At 47.1% G+C, this 21,551-nt stretch overlaps 2 protein-coding genes across 2 annotated transcripts in view; one reads left to right on the top strand and one right to left on the bottom strand.

The window, feature by feature from the left end:
- Positions 1 to 1,553: 1,553 nt before the first annotated feature.
- On the top strand, positions 1,554 to 11,460 carry LOC309331954 (three prime repair exonuclease 2-like). The gene is made up of 4 exons (XM_081844554.1): positions 1,554 to 1,653; positions 7,940 to 8,020; positions 10,263 to 11,022; positions 11,311 to 11,460. The coding sequence occupies exons 1-3, from the start codon at positions 1,569 to 1,571 to the stop codon at positions 10,934 to 10,936; spliced, it is 840 nt and encodes a 279-aa protein (XP_081700680.1). The 5' UTR covers positions 1,554 to 1,568; the 3' UTR covers positions 10,937 to 11,022; positions 11,311 to 11,460.
- A 7,000-nt stretch (positions 11,461 to 18,460) lies between these two features.
- Positions 18,461 to 21,551, bottom strand: part of SYP (synaptophysin) — a 28,908-nt gene continuing 25,817 nt past the window's right edge. The window contains exon 7 of the mRNA XM_081844560.1: positions 18,461 to 20,740. The gene's annotated coding sequence lies outside the window, so the exon portion shown is untranslated. The remainder of the gene's footprint in view (positions 20,741 to 21,551) is intronic.

Below are 21,551 nucleotides of genomic sequence, written 5' to 3'. Positions count from 1 at the left end.
AGGGCATCACTTGGAAAGAGGCAGCCCAGACCACAAAGGGCTGGCAGAGAGAGAAAGGAGGCCCCAAGTGCTATGGGCTCAAGAGCTCCAGCCCAAAGGAAAGAGAAGCATTGCCAGCTGTTTAAGGGCTGCTCTGCCTCATCTTCTTAGGACAGCCCTGCCCTTCCTAGAGAGGGAGGCGACCCCTAGGAGGGTCCTCCAAGCATCAAGGTGTCCCAGAAGAGGAGCAGAACATGAGGAAGGTGGTGGAGTCTTCCTTGGAGCCAGAGAGACCCCCAGGAAGGGGGAGAAGGCTGAGGTCATAGGGCAGCTGGAGAGATGCAAAATGGAGCCAGGCAGAGGTGTAGTCGGAGGGCTGGACTAGGAGGACCTGGGAGAGCCGGGTTCGAATCCCCACTCAGCCATGAAGCTCCCTGGTGGACCTTGGGCCAGCCTAGCCTACTTGGCAGGGCTGCTGTGAAGATAACAATTGGTGGCAGGGAAAACCATGAAGGCCACCTGGAGCTCCTGGGAGGAAAGTGGGCTAGGAATGTCCTAGTAAATGTAAATGATGAGAGGGGAGAGAAAAGGGGAAGGCAGGGGAAGCGTGTGGAGGAGCTGAGCTCTCTGGAGAAGACTGGCCGGGTTGATTTCCAGAGAGCCAAGGCTGTGCAGGGGACCCCAGGACTCGCCCCCCAGGAGACCAAGAGAAAGCAAAGGAATGCTACTTACAGTCTGCACATTTTGTTCAGGGAAAATTCCACCCCCTCTCTAAACTAGCTAACTATCTAAAATGCCCGCCAAAGCCTAACTCTGACCCCACCCCCGCACTTAGCCTAAACCCAACCCCTGCCCTAACCCTACACTTACCCCTAACTACTCCTTTCTACACAAAATAAATATACAGTGGTACCTCAGGATATGTTACCCGAGGTACCGTATATGGTAACGTAATTTTGAGTTACAAACGCGGCAAACCCGGAAGTGTTTTCACCGTGCGCACATGCACAGAATCACTCTGTGCGCTTTGTGCGTGCATTGAAGCACCGCCTCCATATATGGACTTTTTGGGGTAAGTACGGAACCCCAGGATGAATTAAGTTCATATCCGGAGGGTCCACTGTATACAAAATATATACAAAATGTGCACATGTGCACAAAATAAAAATGTAAAATAAAAATATATGAAAATAAAGAACAGAAAGTAAAATAAAAAAGTAAAATAAAAGTGTTTAAATAAAAAGTAAAATAATAAATAAAATCAAAATAAATCGAATCAGATAAAAGTAATTAATGAAATCAAAATCAAAATCAAAATAACAATCAAATGAACCCCTCTCCTTATTGTCTCCAACCACCACCAACTCCTCTCTCTACTACTCAACTTGCCTCACTACTAACCCACAATGGCCACCTGCAAGTTGGTGGCTTTTAAGGGAGAAGCAAGAGATGTCACAAAGGAGGGCAGGTCCTTGTCACTGTGGCAACAGTGGCCCCTCCTGAGAGGTGATGCTCCTCTGTCAGAACTTCTGTTCTGCGTCCTTCTGCAGGTCTTCTGTCCTGGGCGGCATCTCCAGGGTGGGCTGGGAATGTCCCTCCCCCCCATCCGAAACTCTGGAGAGCTGCTGCCAGTCAGTGCAGGCTACTTGAAGAAGGATATTGACAAGCTGGAAGGTGAGCAGAGGAGGGTGACCAGGATGATGAAGGGTCTGGAAACCAAGCCTGGTGAGGAATGGTTGAGGCAGTTGGGTATGTTTAGCCTGGAGAAGAAGAGACTGAGAGGAGAGAGGAGAGCCATCTTCCAATATCTGTGGGCTGCAAGAGGTAGTAAGCTTGTTTTCTGCTGCTCCGGAGGGGAGGGGAGGAGATTCAGACTAAACATTAGGAAGAACGTTCTGATGGTAAGACTCTCTGGGACGGTGGTGGACTCTCCTTCCTTGGAGGCTTTTAAGCAGAGGTTGGATGCCAATCTGCAAGGGATTCAGCTGCAATTTGGGGAGCACATAGCACTGGCCTACTTTACAGGGTTGTTGTAACCACACAGGGCTGCTGAGCATCCGAAAGTGCCTGACAAATGTTGAGCCTTCCATTTCATTGTGAGGAACAGCTGCAGCGCATCAGGAGGCGTCCCTCAACTTTTGTTTCTTCTCTCTCCTGCAGCCAAAGGGGCCGGGCTGGATTACCAAATAGGCAGAGTAGGCACTGGCCTATGGGCCCCACACTTTTTAGGGGTCCCGCGACAATGGATCAAAATAATATTTTGATCTTGATAGAAAATGACAATCAAGCTTTCTTAGTTCAATGTTATTCCAGTGTGCGCATGAGGCCTGCCCCCCGACCAGATTTTGACTGCCAAGGGGCCTCCACAGGGTTTAATTCAGCACTGCCCTGTGAACGGCCCAGTATACCAAAAGGAGCATCTCTACCCCCATTGTTCAGCCCGGACACTGAGATCCAGCTCCAAGGGCCTTTTGGCGGTTCCTTCCCTGAGAGAAGCAAGGTTACAGGGAACCAGGTAGAGGGCCTTCTCGGTGGTGGCAACTGCCCTGTGGAATGCCCTCCCATCAGATGTCAAGGAAATAAACAGCTCTCTGATTTTTAGAAAACATCTGAAGGCAGAGGAGTAGGAAGGGGAGTAGATTGGTGCAGAACGCCACAGGTGTTTCGTGAGCCCATTTTTTTTTAACAAAAACCCTCATATTTTTGTCATTTTGTCACCCCCCTCAGTGATGACACCCGGGGTGACCCACACACCCCGCACCCCCTTCCTCCACCACTGGCTCTTCTTGTGTTCTAATTAAGTTCTTTAAGAGTGGGTGCATATCTGCACTGGTGCTTGTTTTTTGCAGTTGTACTCACACAGCACCTCAGCTTCCTGCAGTCCACATCAATAGTGCGCTGCAAATGAGCGAAATTAAGTAAAAAAATTAATTCATAAGAAATTCTCATCATGAAAAACAGGTTTTAAGTGCTTATGCTCACAATGTTAAGTAAATAAATCAGAAAATAAGACTTGCAACTGTAAGTATCTTATATTTCCTTCTTTTAATAATTTCAATTTGGGGGTGACAATAAATTTTATGCACTGGGTACCACCTGACCATGCTACACCACTGGGGACAGAGGGGCCTTTTCCCATTTATGAAGGAAGTGTCCCAAGGGTCACAATTTGGGAACACCATTTATTTATTATAGATTGGACAACCATATATAGATAAATATCTAATATACTAAAATGTTCTGTCTGCATGTCTCCACCGCTCTCTTCATTAAACCTATGGACAGGTGCATGTCAAACTTTTGGTCAAAATAACTTTTGACTTGGATGCTGGCTGCAGGCTGATCACCACTGCATAGAAAGGGAAAACGTTACAGATTTTGCAAATATCGCAACAGTACCAAAATATGTGGACTATTGCAGAAAAAACGACACATAAGTTGCAGCTCTCCAAGGGCTGAATTCTACATGGTGGGATTTTATTATTTATACTTTGAATACAGACTTCATTGTCTGCACCATTATGTGAAATTTCGCTATATCGAAGGACTTCTGTACTCTAAATGTTAAATTATGTTGGAGCTGTGGGTCTTGTTCTGCTACTATATGGTTACTTATACTGTATACATTTCTGTTTCCCAAGGAAAGGATTTTTGCAACCCATTTTCTGAGAACCTTGTCAACACTTTCGTTTCTATTCTTCTGGGATACTTTTTGTTTCTGTTTCCCAGAAGTTCCTGGAGGGCAGCCTTAGTCATGGAGAGGGAATGAAAAGAGGGCAAAGGAAAGTGAAGAAAAGAGGATCTAAAGTTGAGCTCTATGTAGCTGAGGAAGTGGAACCCTTTGGCAGTTTCTGATCATGAAAAGGCACCAGCATTCATTTGTTCACACATTACCTTTGTATTTCTTGGGTTTCCAAATCTTCAAATGTTAGCAGCAGCATTCAGTGGAGCTGCCCGATGACTCTGGAAGGCTCCTCTCCAGAAAACGCTGTCTGGCAGCCACTGGTCTCAGAGATCACTCTAAACCTCTTGTTGACTAGCTGGATGTGCGTGTGCACAGGCATGCACACACACAAATAATTACATTTAGGACACCCATAGTTCTTTATTGGAATTGATTCCTATATTATTGCTGATGCAAAGAGTTTCTGAGTTTTATCCAAGTTTAATGACTCAAAAAAGAGGAAAGGGAAGGCTCTTGTGCCGCATTTAATATAATCATAGAATTGTAGAGTTGGAAAAGACCTCCAAGCACCATCTAGTTCAACCCCCTTGCAATGCAGAAATCTCAACTAAAGCATCCATGACAGATGGCCATCCAACTCCATGTGACAGCCCTTTAGATAGAGGAAGATGGCTATCATATTACCTCTCAGTTTCCTCTTGCCCAGGCTAAACATATCCAACTCCCTCAACCATTCCTCATAAGGCTTGGTTTCCAGACCCTTGAAGTAGTCTGGCAGGAAAAGAGTCTGAAGCCTGAATTTTAAAAGTGAGACAGTAGAATTTGAGGTACTAGCAGAGTTACATGTAAACTTTAATACACTAGATCTAGGGTGCTTTAACATACCCCTCCCCAGGAACAATTAGAACTATCAAAATCTTTAGACATTCCTCTGACTAATAAGAGCCTTAGATCACCAGAAATCCTAAAAAGTCTCTAATAATGAATTACAGAATATTGTGTGTGTGTTGTTGCTGGGGGTTTTTTGGGGGGGAGGGATGATGAGCAATCTTAAAAGATGGGGGGATGCAATTATATTTATCTAGCAGAATTTCAACAATTAAAATGATGGCTGTTCCAAAATTTACTTCTCTGTTTTTCACATTGCCAATGGAGACTCTACTTTATATACTCCAGTGATGGCAAAAAAGAGAGGATGGGGTATTTTCAAAATAAAAGCCCTAGGACAGCCAAATATTTTTGATATAAGGACAGTGGTACTGGTGGCTGGGCCAGACCCTATATTAAAAATTACTATGAGGCTTGATGTATTTTTTCAAGGAGGAAAAGGGTGGGCAACACATCCAAATAGAATACCACTTACTGAATTGACCCTGGGAACTCAGCCAGCCAGAACTTACCCAGTCCTTGTTCCACTGGAAAGCCAGAGGAAGGGCCTGGGTTGTGATTTGTATACTTCTACTGCAGAGCGCCATCCCCATGCCTGCTTGTGGGCATGCTGGGAAAAGCCAAGGGGACTTGCAACTTGAGTTCCTGCCCAGTGAGGAGTGTGGCATCATCTGACATCTGGACCCAGCACTTTGCTTGATGTTTGAGGTTGCTTGTCTGCCATCTCCCCTGACCTTGGGGGAAGCATCCCTAGTGGGTATTGGGGTCCCCTGGTCTTTGGACACAGATTCCTCCTCCTCCACCGATTCTGGACCAGGCTTGGTCCTGACAAAAAGGTTTTACAATGCTTCTGGGAAATGCTCAGCTTAAGACCAAGAGGCTTTCGTTTTAATAACTGTGGTGGATCAAATACTGTGGACGTGTGTTTTTCTCATACAAACCTTGGGCGCTGGAGGCCTTGTCAAGGGTTGCTCATTTAGAGGGGCACAGAGAAGAAGACAATCTCTTGGATATGAAGAGAAATGGCTTCTGTGACTCAGAGCAGAGGTGGGGGACCTGTGGGGGACAGTTGTTGGACTCCAGTTCCTCATCATCCCTCACCACTGACCATACTCCCTGGCACTTTTAGTGTTAATGGGCCACACCTGGGGGAATGTTGGTTGCTCCAAAAAAAAAAAAAAAAGGGATGCACATCTGGTGCACAAGATTTAGGTAGCAGGTAAGATTTTTCCTGTTGTCTTTGTCCATGGAGTTTTCTTGGCAGGGATACTGGAGTGGCTTGCCGGTTCCTGCTCCAGGTGAATCACGTTTGGTCAAAACTCTCCACTATGACCTGTCCATCTTGGGTGCCCTGCTTGGCATAGTTCATAGCTTCTCTGAGTTATTCAAGCCCTTTCGCCACGGCAAGGCAGTGATCCATGAAGGGGATCCTCAACTGATTGGTTCAAAATTGGGAAAGGAGTACGACAAGGCTGTATATTGTCTCCCTGCTTATTTAACTTATATGCAGAATTCATCATGTGAAAGGCCTGGCTGGATGAATCCCTAGCCGGAATTAAGATTGCTGGAAGAAATATCAACAACCTCAGATATGCAGATGACACGACCTTGATGGCAGAAAGTGAGGAGGAATTAAAGAACCTTTTAATGAGGGTGAAAGAGGAGAGCGCAAAATATGGTTTGAAGCTCAACATCAAAAAAACCGAAGATCATGGCCACTGGGCCCATCACCTCCTGGCAAATAGAAGGGAAAGAAATGGAGGCAGTGAGAGATTTTACTTTTTTGGGCTCCATGATCACTGCAGATGGTGACAGCAGCCACGAAATTAAAAGACGCCTGCTTCTTGGGAGAAAAGCAATGACAAACATAGACAGCATCTTAAAAAGCAGAGACAACACCTTGCCAACAAAGGTCCGTATAGTTAAAGCTATAGTTTTCCCAGTAGTGATGTATGGAAGTGAGAGCTGGACCACAAAGAAGGCTGATCGCCGAAGAATTGATGCTTTTGAATGATGGTGCTGGAGGAGACTCTTGAGAGTCCCATGGACTGCAAGAAGATCAAACCTATCCATTCTTAAGGAAGTCAGCCCTGAGTGCTCACTGGAAGGACAGATCCTGGAGCTGAGGCTCCAAGACTTTGGCCACCTCAGGAGAAGATAAGACTCCCTGTAAAAGACCCTGATGGTGGGAAAGATGGAGGGCACAAGGAGAAGGGGGCGACAGCGGACGAGATGGTGGGACAGTGTTCTTGAAGCTATGAACATGAGTTTGACCAAACTGTGGGAGGCAGTGGAAGACAGGAGTGCCTGGCGTGCTCTGGTCCAGGGGGTCACGAAGAGTCGGACAAGACTAAACGACTAAACAACAACAGCAAGATTTTTCCTATTCATCTGGTAATTTCATTTATTTTAGTTTCTTCTTCTTCTTCTTCTTCCCTGCCATTCACCCTGAGGTCCCAGGGCAGGTTACAACAATGTTAAACACAACATTAGCAACAATTTAAAACAACATTAAATCTCAAAACTAGGGTGCCTCCTAAAAATATATATATATCTCAAGTCAATTGTCAAACGCCAAGGTAAAAGGTTCTACTGTTTCAGGTCTGAGTGCTGCTGCTGTTAAATGTAAACCACTTTGAAAATTTTTGCTTAAAAACCCCTCAGGGGAAAAGAAAGTAAGTCAGGGGCATAAGTAAGTAAGTAAGTAAGCAAGCCAAGTAATGATCAATCCCGGATTCCGTAACTCGTCTGCCCATTTTAGGGACTCCAGATAGGCGGCTCTTTTACGCAAGTGCCCTCTAAGAGAGATTTGCATCCAATCGAATAGCTCCCGTCCCTTCGCACCTTAACTGATGGATGCGCTTTCAAGGTTCCTGCGGGGGTGGAGCTGCCGCTTTTGCGCCCCCCCCCCCGCGCCGTCTTTTGTTTCTGTTCTTCACTTTCATTTCTATTCTTCTGGGATGCTTTTTGTTTCTGTTTCCCAGAGGTTCCTGGAGGGCAGCCTTAGTCATGGAGAGGGACTGAAAAGAAGGTAAAAGAAAGTGTAAACCACTTAAAACCCCTCGGGGAAAAGAAGGGGCATAAATTAATCAATCTGTAATGATGATAATGATAATCAATCCCGGATTCCGTGACTCATCTGCCCATTTTAGGGACTCCAGATGAGCGGCTCTTTTACGCAAGCGCCCTCCAGAGGGCAAAGAGGGGGTTGCATCCAATCGAATAGCTCCCGTCCCTTGGCTGCTGAGCTGATGGATGCGCTTCCCAGGTCCCTGCCGGGTGGAGCTGCCGCCTTTGCCCCCCCCCCCCCGCGCCCCGTCACGTCCGGAGGGGGCTGGCCGGGCTGGCCGGGCTGGCCCGAGCATGTTGCTTTCGGTTTCTCCGCAGTGCGCCTTGAGAAGCCTGCCGCGCGCCGCCCAAAGTCCTCGCTGCGTTTGTTGGGGGAGTCAGGGCGCTGTAGATCATCCGGTGAGTTTTACTTGGCCAACTGGGGGGGGGACGACCCGGGAGTTTTCTTCTTCTTCTTCTTCTTCTGTCCTCCACTGCTCAAGGGGGCGGGTGGAGGAAATGAACTGCGGAGAGGAAAATCGCAAGGTTCTGTTCTTCGGTTTTTTAAACCCTGGGAGGAGTGCGATTTGCCCCCCGGTTTTGTTTTGCTTTTCCCCCTCTGGAAGCGCGTCCCAATGATTGCCTGCACTTGCTCCCGAGTTTGTCGGTGTGCATTGGGGGTTATAGCATGTAAATTGTTTTCCTAGACCGAAGCCCGTCAGGTTGAGCCTTCCTGCTTTCCGCTGGCGGCCGGGCGGCCGGACTTCTCTGGCTGTGGGCGCTCACAAAGTAGAGCCTGAGAGTGAGGACCTTCCCTTGGTCTTGGTCCCGCTACTTAGCACAGTATTCAAAGGTCTGCTGCCCCAGACCAGGGGGCTCCATTTGGCTCGCATAGCTGTTGATCCTGAAACCCCTGTCAGCCAACTTAATTGTATGTTTTAGACTTTGAGATTCACGAAATTGTATACTTGTTATCAATGTATGTTGCCTTGGAAATGTTACTGTCTTGAAAGGTCACTTAGAAACAGCTTAAACCAAAAGATAAATAGATTGAATAGTGTATCCAACATAAAGCCATACTGTAGAACCATTGACATTAAAGGACATGATTAGTGCTGGCCCATTAATTTCAATGGGTCTTCTCAAAGCAAACATTGGATACAACCCAGTAAGTTTTGCTAATAGGAGAGGAAAATACATGTTGCCCCACAATGCAGTTTTAGCAGTTTGTTGTGTCTCTAGGCTCATCCTCTCCTGTTGTCGTCTTCTGCTTATTTTTTTAAAGCACCAGCCACTTGTCTTCTGGAACACGCTGCACTCCCTTCATCACTGGGTTGTCCTTTTGAGTTAACTCTCTAGTTCTGTGACGTTGTGTGTGCATGTGACAAGAAGAGCATTCTACATGTTTCCATGCTACATTCACACATAATGCCTCCTGCTGTTTCATTCTTGCATGCCTTTGGAACTAGGATTGAATGGAGCTTTTTTCCATTGCCAGATGATGAGAATGACACTTTTCAGAAAGCTTTTCACTGTGACTCCAGAAACCCTTTATGGGCAGTGGATTTGGACCCTATTGGATCTGATGTGAAATTATAGATTGCTGAGAGAGAGAAGTCTGCGGTCCAGGGCTCCTGCCCATTGCTCCGGGAATGGGCATAGCCAGGGGGGCAGGGGCCGCTCCCAATCAAAATGACAAAAATCATTTTAAAGCATTGAAAGTACTCAGTTAACTGAGGTTGTGCCCCCCCACCAAAGTCTGCCCCTTTTGGGGGGATATTTTTACCCATGATTTCCCCAAAACAACTCAACAACTCTTGAGAGGGAGGGGCAGCTGTCCCCCTGCCTCACCTTGGCTGTGCTCATGCCTCAGTCTGATTTTGTGACTGGGGTGGCCAGAGGTAGTACGCAGAGGGACATTCTTCTTCATCCCATTGTCAATCCTTTTTGGTGTATTTAAAAGTTTATCCATAGTGACAGAATGCCCCACCTCTGCCCACAGAGTGTGTCAACATACCAAGGATTTGCTCCTTCAAATGGCACCTTGAACCAATTGTTGCCTGGCAGGCAAATGCCAACTTCAGCCTCCCTGGCCCCTCTTTGCTGCTCCTGTTCCTGCACCAGGTGTACTGCTGCCTGTTGAGAAGCCAGGAGGTGGAGCGGGCTAGTCTTGCCCTGGAGAGCAATTGTAAGAACTTTGCTGCATTTGCAGCTGTTTCCAGGGAGAAACCTCTCGGGTGGAGAGTTGTTTTGTGGTGGGAGTACAAATGCAATTTGTGCTCAATTCGTGGTGTATCTGGGTTGTTGCTGTTTTATATTTTTATTGACGATTTATTCTATTGTACTTTTGTATTTAGGCTGTATTTTCTCCTTTATCAGTCTGTTCACTGCTGGTGTGGGGGACTGATGAATTGTGCATGGAAGTGTTATGCATGCAAGCCTGGGTGGAGCTGTTACCTCTGGTGAAGAGATGAGCGACTTCTGAAGTTTGGCAGTGCAGCTGAGACTGCTGTGGCATTTGTGTGAGCTGAAGCTCTGTCGCTCCACATGTAGGGGAGAACTGCGCTCATGTTATTGCTTTTCCTTATGGCCTGGTGGTGTGGATTTAATCCCTGCTTGCGTATATAAAGATTCTAATGTTCTTTTCCTCTGTGCCAGCCAGCCATGGCAGCTCTGCAGGACTTCCAGACATTTGTCTTCCTCGATCTTGAAACCACCGGCTTGCCCCATCACCAGCCTCGCTTGGCTGAGCTCTGCCTCTTTGCTGTGCACCGCCGTTCACTCCAGTGCTCTCCGCTGCCGGGCACCCCCCAGCTACCCCGCATCATAGACAAGCTCACTCTCTGCGTTGATCCCCAAAAGCCCTTCACCCTTGAAGCAGAGAGGATTACTGGGCTGAGCAACCAAAACCTGGAGGAGAATTGCAAAGCAGATTTCAACCGCGGTGTGGTGGATGTACTAAAAGGGTTTCTGTGGCGGCAAATGGGCCCAGTCTGCTTGGTGGCTCACAATGGCCTTGGCTTTGACTTCCCCCTGCTTCGTGCAGAGCTGTGGCGAGTGGACACTGACCTGCCCCCGAGCACCGGCTGCCTGGACACACTGCCAGCCTTGAAGGAGCTGGAAAGATCTCCTGGCATGAGCTACCAGCTTGGGGCACTGTTCCGGCATTTCTATGGACGTGAGCCTATTAGGGCCCACTCAGCTGAAGGCGATGTGGTCACTCTTCTGCTAGTGTTTCTTGCCAAAGCCCCTGAGCTAATGACATGGGCAGCTCGTAATGCGCAAAGCTGGGGGGAGATTCAGCCTATGTACCTCCTAAGCAGAAGCAGGAACTGATAGCAAGAAAGATGACACGACCTCTTTCCCCACAAGTGCACATCCACACAGATCAAACCTTGAAGTGTCCTCCTGTACAGGGCTACAGTGGTGCCTCGCAAGACGAAAATAATCCGTTCCGCGAGTCTCTTTGTCTTGCGGTTTTTTCGTCTTGCGAAGGAACCCTATTAGCGGCTTAGCGGCTATTAGCGGCAAAGCGGCTTAGAAAAAGGGGGGAAAGCGAAAAAAATTGCAAGACTCGCAAGACGTTTTCGTCTTGCGAAGCAAGCCCATAGGGAAATTCGTCTTGCGAAGCGCCTCGTAAAACGGAAAACCCTTTTGTCTAGCGGGTTTTTCATCTTGCGAGGCATTCGTCTTGCGGGGCACCACTGTACTTCCTGTGTGCAGTGGAAATGTGGAAGACTTTTGTACTGTGAGAAGTTAGTGGTGTATGGCAAGGACTCTTCTTGTGCCCAGACCTTGGTTTGCAGCATTTCTAATCTTGTATTGGACACCTGTTGATAAAGTGGCTAATTTCTTATCTACCCCTTGGCTCTGGGTGGGGTTTCAAGGTCAGCTGCCTGTTAAAGGAGCACTGGGGTCCCATACAGTCTCTGAGAATGTTTGTTTGTAAGAGATAACAGGGGCTTGGAAAGAACCACGGCATAGATCACAAGGCCCTGCATCCCAGCCCCTATAGGAGTCCACCCACTGCTGTTCTGAGGGGTTCCTAGGGTCTGAAGGAGCCATAAGTATTGCTTATTCTGTCTGTAATCCAGCTAGGATAAACACCTCCTATCCTTCACTCATGGGTTTGGTCACTGCATCTGGAGCCAGTAAAAGAACCAGTCCTGTTGGCAACACGCTGCAGTGACCAGCCTCGGAAGGCCAGGCAGATGCAGCAGTTGGAGTGTCTGGCTTGGAGTTGTGGGGCTCAGTGTCACATCTCCACCATAAATCTCAATGGGTAACTTTGGGCAAGGCACTACCTCTCATGCCTGATGGATGGAAAGTATGGAGTCCAAAGGTTAGCCACCCCCCCCCCCGCAATAGAACATGTCTGGAGTGGGAAGAATGTGTCCTGGGCACTGGGCACTACCTCTCATGCCTGGTGGGCGCAGTTTTTAAAAGGTGAAACCAGTGTTGCCTAGAAACAAGTTTTAGCTACATTTTAGTAGGTTATTAAAATTACTTTTGTAACTGCTTTGAAATAGCTTAGGGGTTTAGAGAAGCCGTCCTGGTTTCTGATTTGATCCCAGAATGTCCTGCTTTTTCTTAGGATGTCCCTATTTTCATTGGAGAAATGTTGGAGCGTATGGCAAAGGAGTGTTATAAGGATGAAAGGTACTAAATAGATATTTGGTAGTATAGTTTAGCAATGATGCTTCCCTGTTTCAGATAGAGGGAGTCCCCAGGACACATTCTTCCCACTCCAGACATGTTCTATTGTGGGGAGGGGGGTGGCTAACCTTTGGACTCCATACTTTCCATCCAGCATGGCCAACAGGGATGATAGAAATTTGTGGTCCAGCAACATCAGGGTTTCCTGTCCCTGGTCTAAAGGTACTTTGATGCAGCCACGTTGCTAACATTAGGCATGCTTGGGGTCTGATCAGTGTCTGGGTGGGCTACTGCTTGGAAGCCCCATGTATGATGCTCTGAACTCTGAGGCTGTAGTCCCATACACACAGTTCTATGGGGTTTTCTGAGCAGACATGCCTCAGATTGCACTGCCAAGGAAACAAAGGGTATGAATGTGATAAAACGAATTAACAAGAATAATTTATCCAAACTTTTTTGTAGGGGAATTCATTTTTATTTGGGGGGGTGGAAGGGGGGGATAAGGCACAACCTTCTCCCATATGTCTACAGTGGTACCTCTGCTTATGAACTTAATTTGTTCTGGAGGTCCGTTCGTAACCATTCATAACCCACGGTGTGCTTTCGCTAATGGGGCCTCCCGCTGCTGCTGCACCCCCAGAGCATGACTTCCACTCGCATCCTGGGGCAAAGTTCACAACCGGGAGCATCTACTTCCAGGTTAGTGGAGTTCATAACCCGAAGCATTTGTAAGGAGGACAGTATGTAACCCAAGGTTCCACTGTATTTACTGAAGTAAAAAGTCTATTCACTAAATTTGGTGAAAAGGTGATAGAATTATTTTTGAAATGTGCATGTATGGCTATCTTTCTACAACTCTACATTATAAACAATTGTGAGGTTTTTGCATTGTCCCTTCTTACCTACAGAAAGACAACAGATGCCAAGGATTTTTTTTCTTCCTGAGGTTATATGGAAGTAGGGTATAATTTAGGTGTCCCATCATTAATCATTGTATAAAGCAGCTATTTAAGTATTACGATTAATTAAAACATTCAGAACATACCAAGTTACATATGAATTGCCATAATGAACTTATGTCTCATGACAGTAATCATACTTAGCATTTTAGAGTGTTAATTTCCCAAATACATTGTTAATCACTGTCCTCTGTAAAGTTGCTCTCTATTATTATCAATGCACACCAGTGCTTTATGGGGCTGAAATTTGATGAACTGGTGTCAAATCTGAACGAGAAGTCCTACAAAAGAAATTTATGAGGCAGATATTGAGGCTTCCTCCTGGGACTCTGTTGGCTCATCCGAGAGCTGAGTTGGGTCTCCCCTCAATAGTGGCCAGAATTGATCTAGCCTATCTTAGCTACTGGCATAGACTTTGAGGACCATATTCTCACCAAGCTCAACTGGTTGGAGCAGCTAAGGACAGAAGGGTGGGTACAAGAGTGTCAAGACAAGCTTAGGGCTTGAAATCTCCAAGCGGGGAAATATTTATCCCTTAGCGAACTTAGAAATTAGATATTTGACCATGACGCCAAGCAAGCCAGAGCATTCACAATCGCTGCCTGTTATTCTGTTTGGGACCCTCAAATTAAGGACAACCATTTAAGGCCTCACTGCCTTGGGATGCTGACTTCCCCACATAGGGCCTTTGCATAGGGCCTTTGTTGAGCTTCGGTTTCAGCAGATGCCCTCAGCATCCTTAGAGGGGAGATACCTTGGAATACCTCAGATGGCATGGAAACGCATTTATGTAATCAGGTCGAGGATGTCTTGTACCATTTGTTGAGTTGCCCTTTATATACGGTGCTCAGAGAATTTTTATCTCCTATTTTTATTGGTTCTCAGATTGATACTCCCAGGAAGTGATAGTTAAACTCTCTACAAATTACTTATCTGTAGCCAAATTGCTCTGGCAGCTAAGAAGCTTTGCTTGTTATATTAATGCATTGTGATTTTAAATTTTGTGTTCTAAGAGTCTATGCTGTAGCCTTTTATAGACTTATGTTTGTGATTTTAGAGGAATGCCTTGCTTTTGCCCTCTGTGTGTGAAGGCTTTGGCTATATAACAATTAATTTAACTGAATGAATGCATCAAAAAAATATTAACAATGAATTGCAGAATATGGGTGGGGCAGACTGAAAGCGGCTTACCGCTGGCGATTGCAACTCACTTACCTGGGAGTAAGTCTGTTGAACTCCTCAATGAACTTAGTTTTGCATAGACACCAATAGATTGTGCTGAGGTATGTTTTGAACTGGGGACTTCTTAGTTCACAGCTCAGTCTATTAGCTGCTATGCTCTCCTCATTACCACCAGGTGCCTTCCATGTTCAGTTGCTGGTTGTCAGTATTGGCTGTTCAGGAGTATTTACAGGTGGCTATCTTCCTGCCTCAGTGCCTTATATTTGTCTCTATTGAATCATGCTTTGATTGGCCTGATCTGCTGCTGGATTAACTAAGACTTTTCAAGAAGTCATTTGTGCTGCTCACCATTGCAACATCTTATGGGCAGTGAATTACATAAATAATTGTGGGTTCCTCCTAGGATATACTTCCTGTTTATCCTGTAAGCCTGTTGCCTGTTTATTTCATTAGTGGCCTGATTTCTTGTGTGTGCCTCTCATTTATTCTGTTGCAATGCCCAATAAAAGCTCTTTTTAAAATTGCTGTTAGTCTTCTACTTTATGTTTTGCAGTGTCAAATGCCAAGGCCAAAGCTGTACAACATTTAGTCAGTTAATCAGGTAGATTAAAGTAGTGCCTGACTGAGCAGATTTTTAAAAACTGTTTTTAATGCAGGTACTTACAAAACTATCAGTCACAGATGGCATTTTCCTACTTCTCGTGCATTAGGGCAGTCTTTGATAACCATTAGCCCCAACCACCATAACCAGTAAGGAGGCATGATGGGAGATGTAGTCCCAAAAATGTACCTAGAGGCCCATTTGTTCTCCATCCTAAATTAGTGCACTGGCAGTTAGTGCTTTATCAGCTCTGAATTTCCAGATTAAAATGGCAGGAGTGTCTGTCTGGCACCTCACATTCTGACTCAATGGATTTTAATGGGGGAGGGAGAGGTTTTTGAGTCGGGGGGGGGGAGAGGCAAGGCATATAATGCAGTCACATTTTCAGCCTGATTTCCTTCGCCCAACAAGCTTCATGTTTAAATACATGAAACTCTCACACTTGTGATACCAAGACAAAATTACCAAAAGAGTCAGTGTACAGCAGGGTTAGAGTGTTGGAATAGGCCTGGTGAGTCCTGGGTTCAAATCCCCAATCAATCACAAAGCTCCCTCAGTGATCCCTCACCTTCGCCCCAGCCCAGCATATGTCAGAAGCTTGTGAAAACCAAACGGAAAAAAGAGAAGCATTTGCACCACCCCCAACTCCTTGGCAGAAGTGCTGGATTCTTCTTTCTTACATCTGTACTTTACTGTTTATTATCTTGTGACCTCAGGTTGGAAGAGTGACGCTTCACCTTGCACTTTCAGAAAGCCTTTCCACAGCACCAGCTCTACTGTTAGGCAAAGTGAGGTGTGCGATTCTCCATCTCCAGTCCCCAAAGAAACTTGACTGGCCCTGGCTACCTACTATGTGTCTGGAGGGACATTTGTTGCTCTGCATCAGGCAGCAATATACCTCGGCCAGCCCTGCACAAGTACCCCAATGCTGAAGAACCGTGCACATCAGCCAAAGTATCACAGTCTCTTTTGCACAACTGATCCAGGCACCCCTGCAGGCATATTTTGTCTATGCAGGGTGCTGGCCCTGCCCCAATGGATGTCAGTCTTGCCCTGACCCCCTGAATGGCAATAAGGAGGCCTCCAGCCAGCTTCTGGTTTGTTTATTGCAAGTGAAGACAAGGAGGAATAGTCAACTATAATTTACGGGTGCTTGTTGGCATTTCTGTTTGTATCACTGAAAACACCCAATAAGTTCAAGGGTTCAGGGTTCCCTGCAATACTTTTCACAAACACCTAAGCAAGAAGAACAAAATGACCTCAGAGTTCCAGATTTTAAATGTAATGCTGTTTCAAAGTGGCTAGGGTTTCTGGAAGGACAGCTGATGATGGCATTATTGTTTGTGCCTTACAGCAAAGCCTCCTCCCAGCCCTTAGCAAACAGGGCTTAATGGAGAAATCAGTCAGTCAGGAAAGGCTATTGTCAGGGCTGCCTCTAGGTCCCAGCTCACAGAGGACCAACGCTAGGCTGTCGTAATGTACTAAAGTCTTTATTGAAGTTCAGTTTCCATTTCAAAGCCGCAGCGTGCAGCCCTACGTCTTAAACTCTAGATCAGCGAAGTCCTGTCTGAGTCTCCTCCCCTCTGACACCAGTTTAAGATCCTAGCCCTGCTCCACCTTTTCCGCTGCTCTCTCCTCCTCTGGGTCCTCCTGCCCGCTGGGGCATTGCCCTTTCTGGACTCTTCCGAGGCTGAGTCGCTTAGCTCCTCCCCCTGCCTCCGGCGGGCTTTAGGACCCGGTTCCCAATCCTCATTCTCTGCTGTCCTGCGCTCCTGTACATTTGAACTTGCCTCTCACGCCAACCCAGTGACCTTTCTCCAAACCGTTACACTACTTCTGTCACTGCTTCCCTCTTCCGGGATACTGGCCGGATCTGACCTCCCCTCCGTTGTCCGACTCTCCGATAGAGGCGTGGTCAGCTCTGCCTCGTCTTCTCTCCCTGGTGGGGAATGCACTGGCCCCGATGCTTGGGACTCTTCCCCCCCACTCTGCTCTGGTGGGGAAGCTGGTCCTGATTTCCAACTACTGCTCTGGGAGTCCCTGCTGCCCCCTTGCTCCTGGGGCGTTCCCCTTGGGAACCCCCTACCCCTGGCCACTGGCGCCCCCTTCTGTGAATCTTCCGATTCGCTGGAGAGGCTCATGGAATCCCTCGGACCACTGTCATCTCCTACGCTCCCCTCGGATTCCTCCCCCTCGCTCTCCATTTCCTCCCCCTCCTGTGCTTCTGCTCCTGAGCCCCTGACAGCTATTTTTTCATCTTTCAATTGGGCGCGATACAATATGGGATTTTCCTGCACATGACTATTTGAAACACATGGGTGTTGCTCAGAAGCACTGCTGTGAGGAAACATTAAGAAACCCTGGGCACAGTTTCCTCAAAATCACTTCTGTAAAGCATGGCCAGCAAAGGCCTGGCTAGGGTGTTCCTTCTGTTTTTCAGCAGCCCCTACCTGACACAGAAGTATGCAAGCTTGTATTTACATAAATGGGGATGAATCTTTGTGCTCTATCTTCACAGTAACCTTGTCAAGGTAAAGACTAGTGTTATACCTCTCAATTATCCTGCTTTAAACAGGACATCCTAGCATTACAGAAGCCCCCCCCCCCCCGGCTTCTGACTGGATCCCGGGGGGACATGGCTAGCGCAGGGGAAGGGTGTGGCAATAGACGCCACCAACCAAAATTTTACCACCCACATGACCAAAAATAAAAATAAAAATAATGCAATAACCTGCTTCCACACCAGAGGTAACTTCAGATGCATATTGAGTTATTTTTACTTATCAAATGTTCTGCATTAAGCAGGGGGCAGGGATATAAAATGTAAAAAAGGAGGGGGAGATTAAATGTTTTAAAAAGTTCAGACTGCAATTTCATTGCTGATAGCATCATGTGGATGCTGTGAGCAGCACCAGTTCAACCATAAACACCCTTCCGAAAGCTATGTTGGGCAGATACTTTTCTAAACTGCTGAGTAGTGGGGCTCATCCAGACTTGCCCTTGTCCCCCCAACTTTCTCCCCCACCACCCGAGGAAACCTGATCTTTACCGCTGAATGGGAACAAATGTGAACTGGGTTTTCTCCAGATTGATGTTTGCTCCGATTTGGCGCTAAAGAGGTAAGCGGAAGTGTGGGCGAGTCCTCACACTGACCTGAAGTGACTGGGTGAATCAGAGACCAGAGGGATGCTATGAAAGGGGCCTTGGCTTTCTCCAAGAGGTTTGGCAATTTCATCTCACTAGGAGGATTTTGGGAGACATAGGGCTCCCAAATGACAAATGCAAATGCATTATTTGCTAATGCATCCATTAGCTGAGCAGGTGTACAAACTTGGACAAGGGCATGAGGGGACAGGTCTGCAGGACATAGGTGGTTACATCCATTTTAGTTCATTCTTACATTTGAGTTTAAGAGATATAAAACATGATAATAACGACACAAAATAAGGACACTTCAAATACTTATTTTTTAATACATTTTCTTTCCCTTTTTATTTGGTTTTTATCCATTTTTTTCTCTATACCTTTTGGGTGAGGGGGCAGATTTGGGGGATTAATGCACATTTTTCCTGTCATTTTGCTGCTGTTGTCGTTGGTATTTTTGTCATTTAAAGATGGAAGAAAAAATCACGATATCGACCGGGGCAAAGAGCCGGACAAACTGAAACGCACAATTACGGCACGATCAGATACACAGACACTGAGTAATATATAGTCAGAGTGCCTCTGGGAATGTTGGGAGAGGGAGGTGGGGAGGGGATGCTTTGGCTGCTATGGAAAATAGGTTGGTTTGGAGGCCACAGGCTGCAGATTAAGAGTACAGGAGCAGGAATTTTGGGTTAGGCCAGGAAAAGAAATAGGTCCATAGGAAGAGAACCATAAAGATGAGAAAAAGAAAGAGGTGAAAAAGAAGATTGGGAGAAGGGTAAATCAGACAGTGAAATGAACTGGAGACTGGGGGAAGGAGGGAAGAGGTGGGGTGGGGGGAGATCAATATTATCCTGATCCTAAACAAATTTACTTGGAAGTAAACCCAGATGGAACCAACTTCCAGCTAACTGCTAAAGATTACGACCTGAAACCACAACCACAAGATTACACCCTACAATTCTATGTGAATTAATCAAGAATAACTACAACACTTCCTCTCAACTGTCATGGTGCAGCAAAATCCCCATATTAACCATAGGCCTCCTTTCTGTGTATGAAGGGCAGTATACTAATAAATAATAATAATAATAATAATAATAATAATAATAATAATAAATAATAAATAAAAATAAAATTATTGTGAGTATGTGGAACCACCAACGGGCTCAGTACCCTGTGGAAATTGTGCAGAGGCCCAGGCTGCCTGGGTTCCCCGTTGGACCTAGACATTTCTGAGCCACAACAGATGCTCAGAAGTAACATGGCAGCTCTACATACAGGTTCTGTGTGGAGGGGTCAATTCATACAATCTGTACGTCCTGTAAAATTCCTGTTGGGCTGTTTGCCTGACAGAAACCCCACACGCTTCTTACAACGGCCTCAGAACTAAGGTCGTGGGGACACACTTGAATCACCCTGACTGTGAGTACAATGAGTTGAGAAAAGGGATCCAGGTGGCTCCACTTTCAAGTATCTTGAATATGCAATCTTAGAAGGAGAAGGAAAGAGGGGGGGGGGAGGAAAAAGGATGTATAACAGAGTCTCCCCCTTGGTCCTCCCCCCACCCTGAGCTGTGGGCCCCAAGCTGCACCGGTGATCATGGCATGCATGCTGGTATAGGGGGAAATAATGTAGCCCCAGAAATACAACTCAGTGGGAATGATACCCCACCCCACATTTTGCCCTTTGTCTCCCCTCCAGAATAAACCCTTCTGCAGAGATTACGTACGCACACACACAACCTCCAAACCGTAACAAACACAGCAGTGCTGTGGGTCCCCCGTTAGGATCTCCCTCCTTTTAACACCCCACATCCCTAATACAGACCAACAGGGAGGAGAAGCAGGAGACAATTTCCCCCAATATTTTGGTTGCCCTCTATCCTGACCCTTAAACTTTTGGGAGGAGGGGCTAGGAATGGAGAAGTGAGTGTTAAAAACCTTAATTAAAGCGCTGAATATAATATTGAACCCCAAACCCCTTAATAAACCCCAAATCTGCCGGGCATTCCAGCACTGAAGATGGCACGTGAACCTCCTCCAATCTCAGACCCCTCCCCCACGACCAGCTGGTGTTCCTGGGGGGCATGCGGAGGGGAGATGGAGGAGCATTTGCCACGCATTGGGGGCCAAGTGCCAAGAGTGGTGAGAGTCATGCCATGCTTTCCACAACATTGGGTGGGTGGGGTTCCAAGGGAATGGCGGGGGTGGGTTAGACAGGAGACGGGAGAGCTAGTAGTAGCTGGGGAGTTTGGGGGTCTGGAGCTGAGATGGCAGGGGTAAAAAGGGAGCCATGTAAAGTCACAGAGCTGTCCCAGGGGTGGGAAATGAGATCGGGCAGAGTGTGTGCGCACGAGGCAATGGGAGAGGGGGCGGTCTATCTCTAGTTGTAGTTTCTCATATATATATAATATATATATATAAACAGCACAAACATCTACATTCATTTGGGAGGGGGAGGGATGACACCCCACCAGCCCCCTCCCAGTGCAAGCACCCACCAGCCCCCCCTTTCCCCTGCTCAAGGGGACATGGGGGGCAGGGACAGGATGGTAGCTTCCTCCACACAACGCCTCCTACTGGGGGTAGGGACCTGTGGGGAAAGAGAGAGAAAGAGAGAGAGGAGAGAAAGTAGATGAACACAGAAAAAAAGGAAGCTTTCCTGTGACAGAAGGAAGCAACACTTGCATACAAAACACCCCCAGGAGCAACGAAACAGAACTGAAACATATCTCTGAAGTGTTTCTCCAATGTGGGTGGAGGGAAGGGGCTCTTCCTGGCTCAGCGGCTTAGGGGAGGGGTTGTCCCCAACCACGGCATTGTCACCCCTACCCCTCTCGGCCTTGGAAGACCACCATACAGCCCAGAGCCAAGAGGCCGATGGGCGCCAAGCAATGATTGTCTTCCTCGCAGGCCTGGCATGACAGGGCAAACGCAGAGGCCCAGGAGGACACACCACTGCTAGTGACTTAATTTTATGTTCATGTAGCCTATTTTCCCTGTTTCTGGGCCTCCCCCCCCCCCCCGTGGATCCTGCTGCCTGAAGCAGCAGCCTTATCTTGCCTCATGGGCGAGCCAGCCATGGGTAGGGCCCCAGGTGAATTCTGGGGCAGGTAAGATGGCGGCGTCTGCTGCAGCTGCTTTGCTCAGTACTTCTCTTTTCAGCGCTGGGCTGCCCCTCTTGCAGCGCCACCCACCCTCCCGCTCCCTGGCCAGCTTGCTTAGGGCAAGAGCCTGGAAGAGCCTGGTGAAAGTTCCCCTCAAATGGTGGCAGCCCCGGCCGGAAATTATAGGCTTCCTGAATCTGAATGGTTAAGGGGCAAAGTTTTATTTCCACGCTGGGAAGTTGTATACAAAATGCATTTTAAGACATGAAACTCTACTAAGTGGATTTCAGATATGGG

Source organism: Podarcis erhardii (assembly GCF_964252035.2).
Source record: "Podarcis erhardii genome assembly, chromosome: 17".
Classification (NCBI taxonomy): Eukaryota; Metazoa; Chordata; class Lepidosauria; order Squamata; family Lacertidae; genus Podarcis; species Podarcis erhardii.
Note: the sequence above shows the minus strand (reverse complement) of the source record. Positions and strands in the feature narration are given on the sequence as shown.

Excerpts from the sequence above, each read along its gene's own strand:
- LOC309331954 (XM_081844554.1), top strand. The coding sequence starts at position 1,569 with ATGTCCCTCCCCCCCATCCGAAACTCTGGAGAGCTGCTGCCAGTCAGT. Across the intron at positions 1,654-7,939 it reads GGATATTGACAAGCTGGAAG|TGCGCCTTGAGAAGCCTGCC; the intron begins GTGAGCAGAGGA and ends GTTTCTCCGCAG. Across the intron at positions 8,021-10,262 it reads AGGGCGCTGTAGATCATCCG|CCATGGCAGCTCTGCAGGAC; the intron begins GTGAGTTTTACT and ends TGTGCCAGCCAG.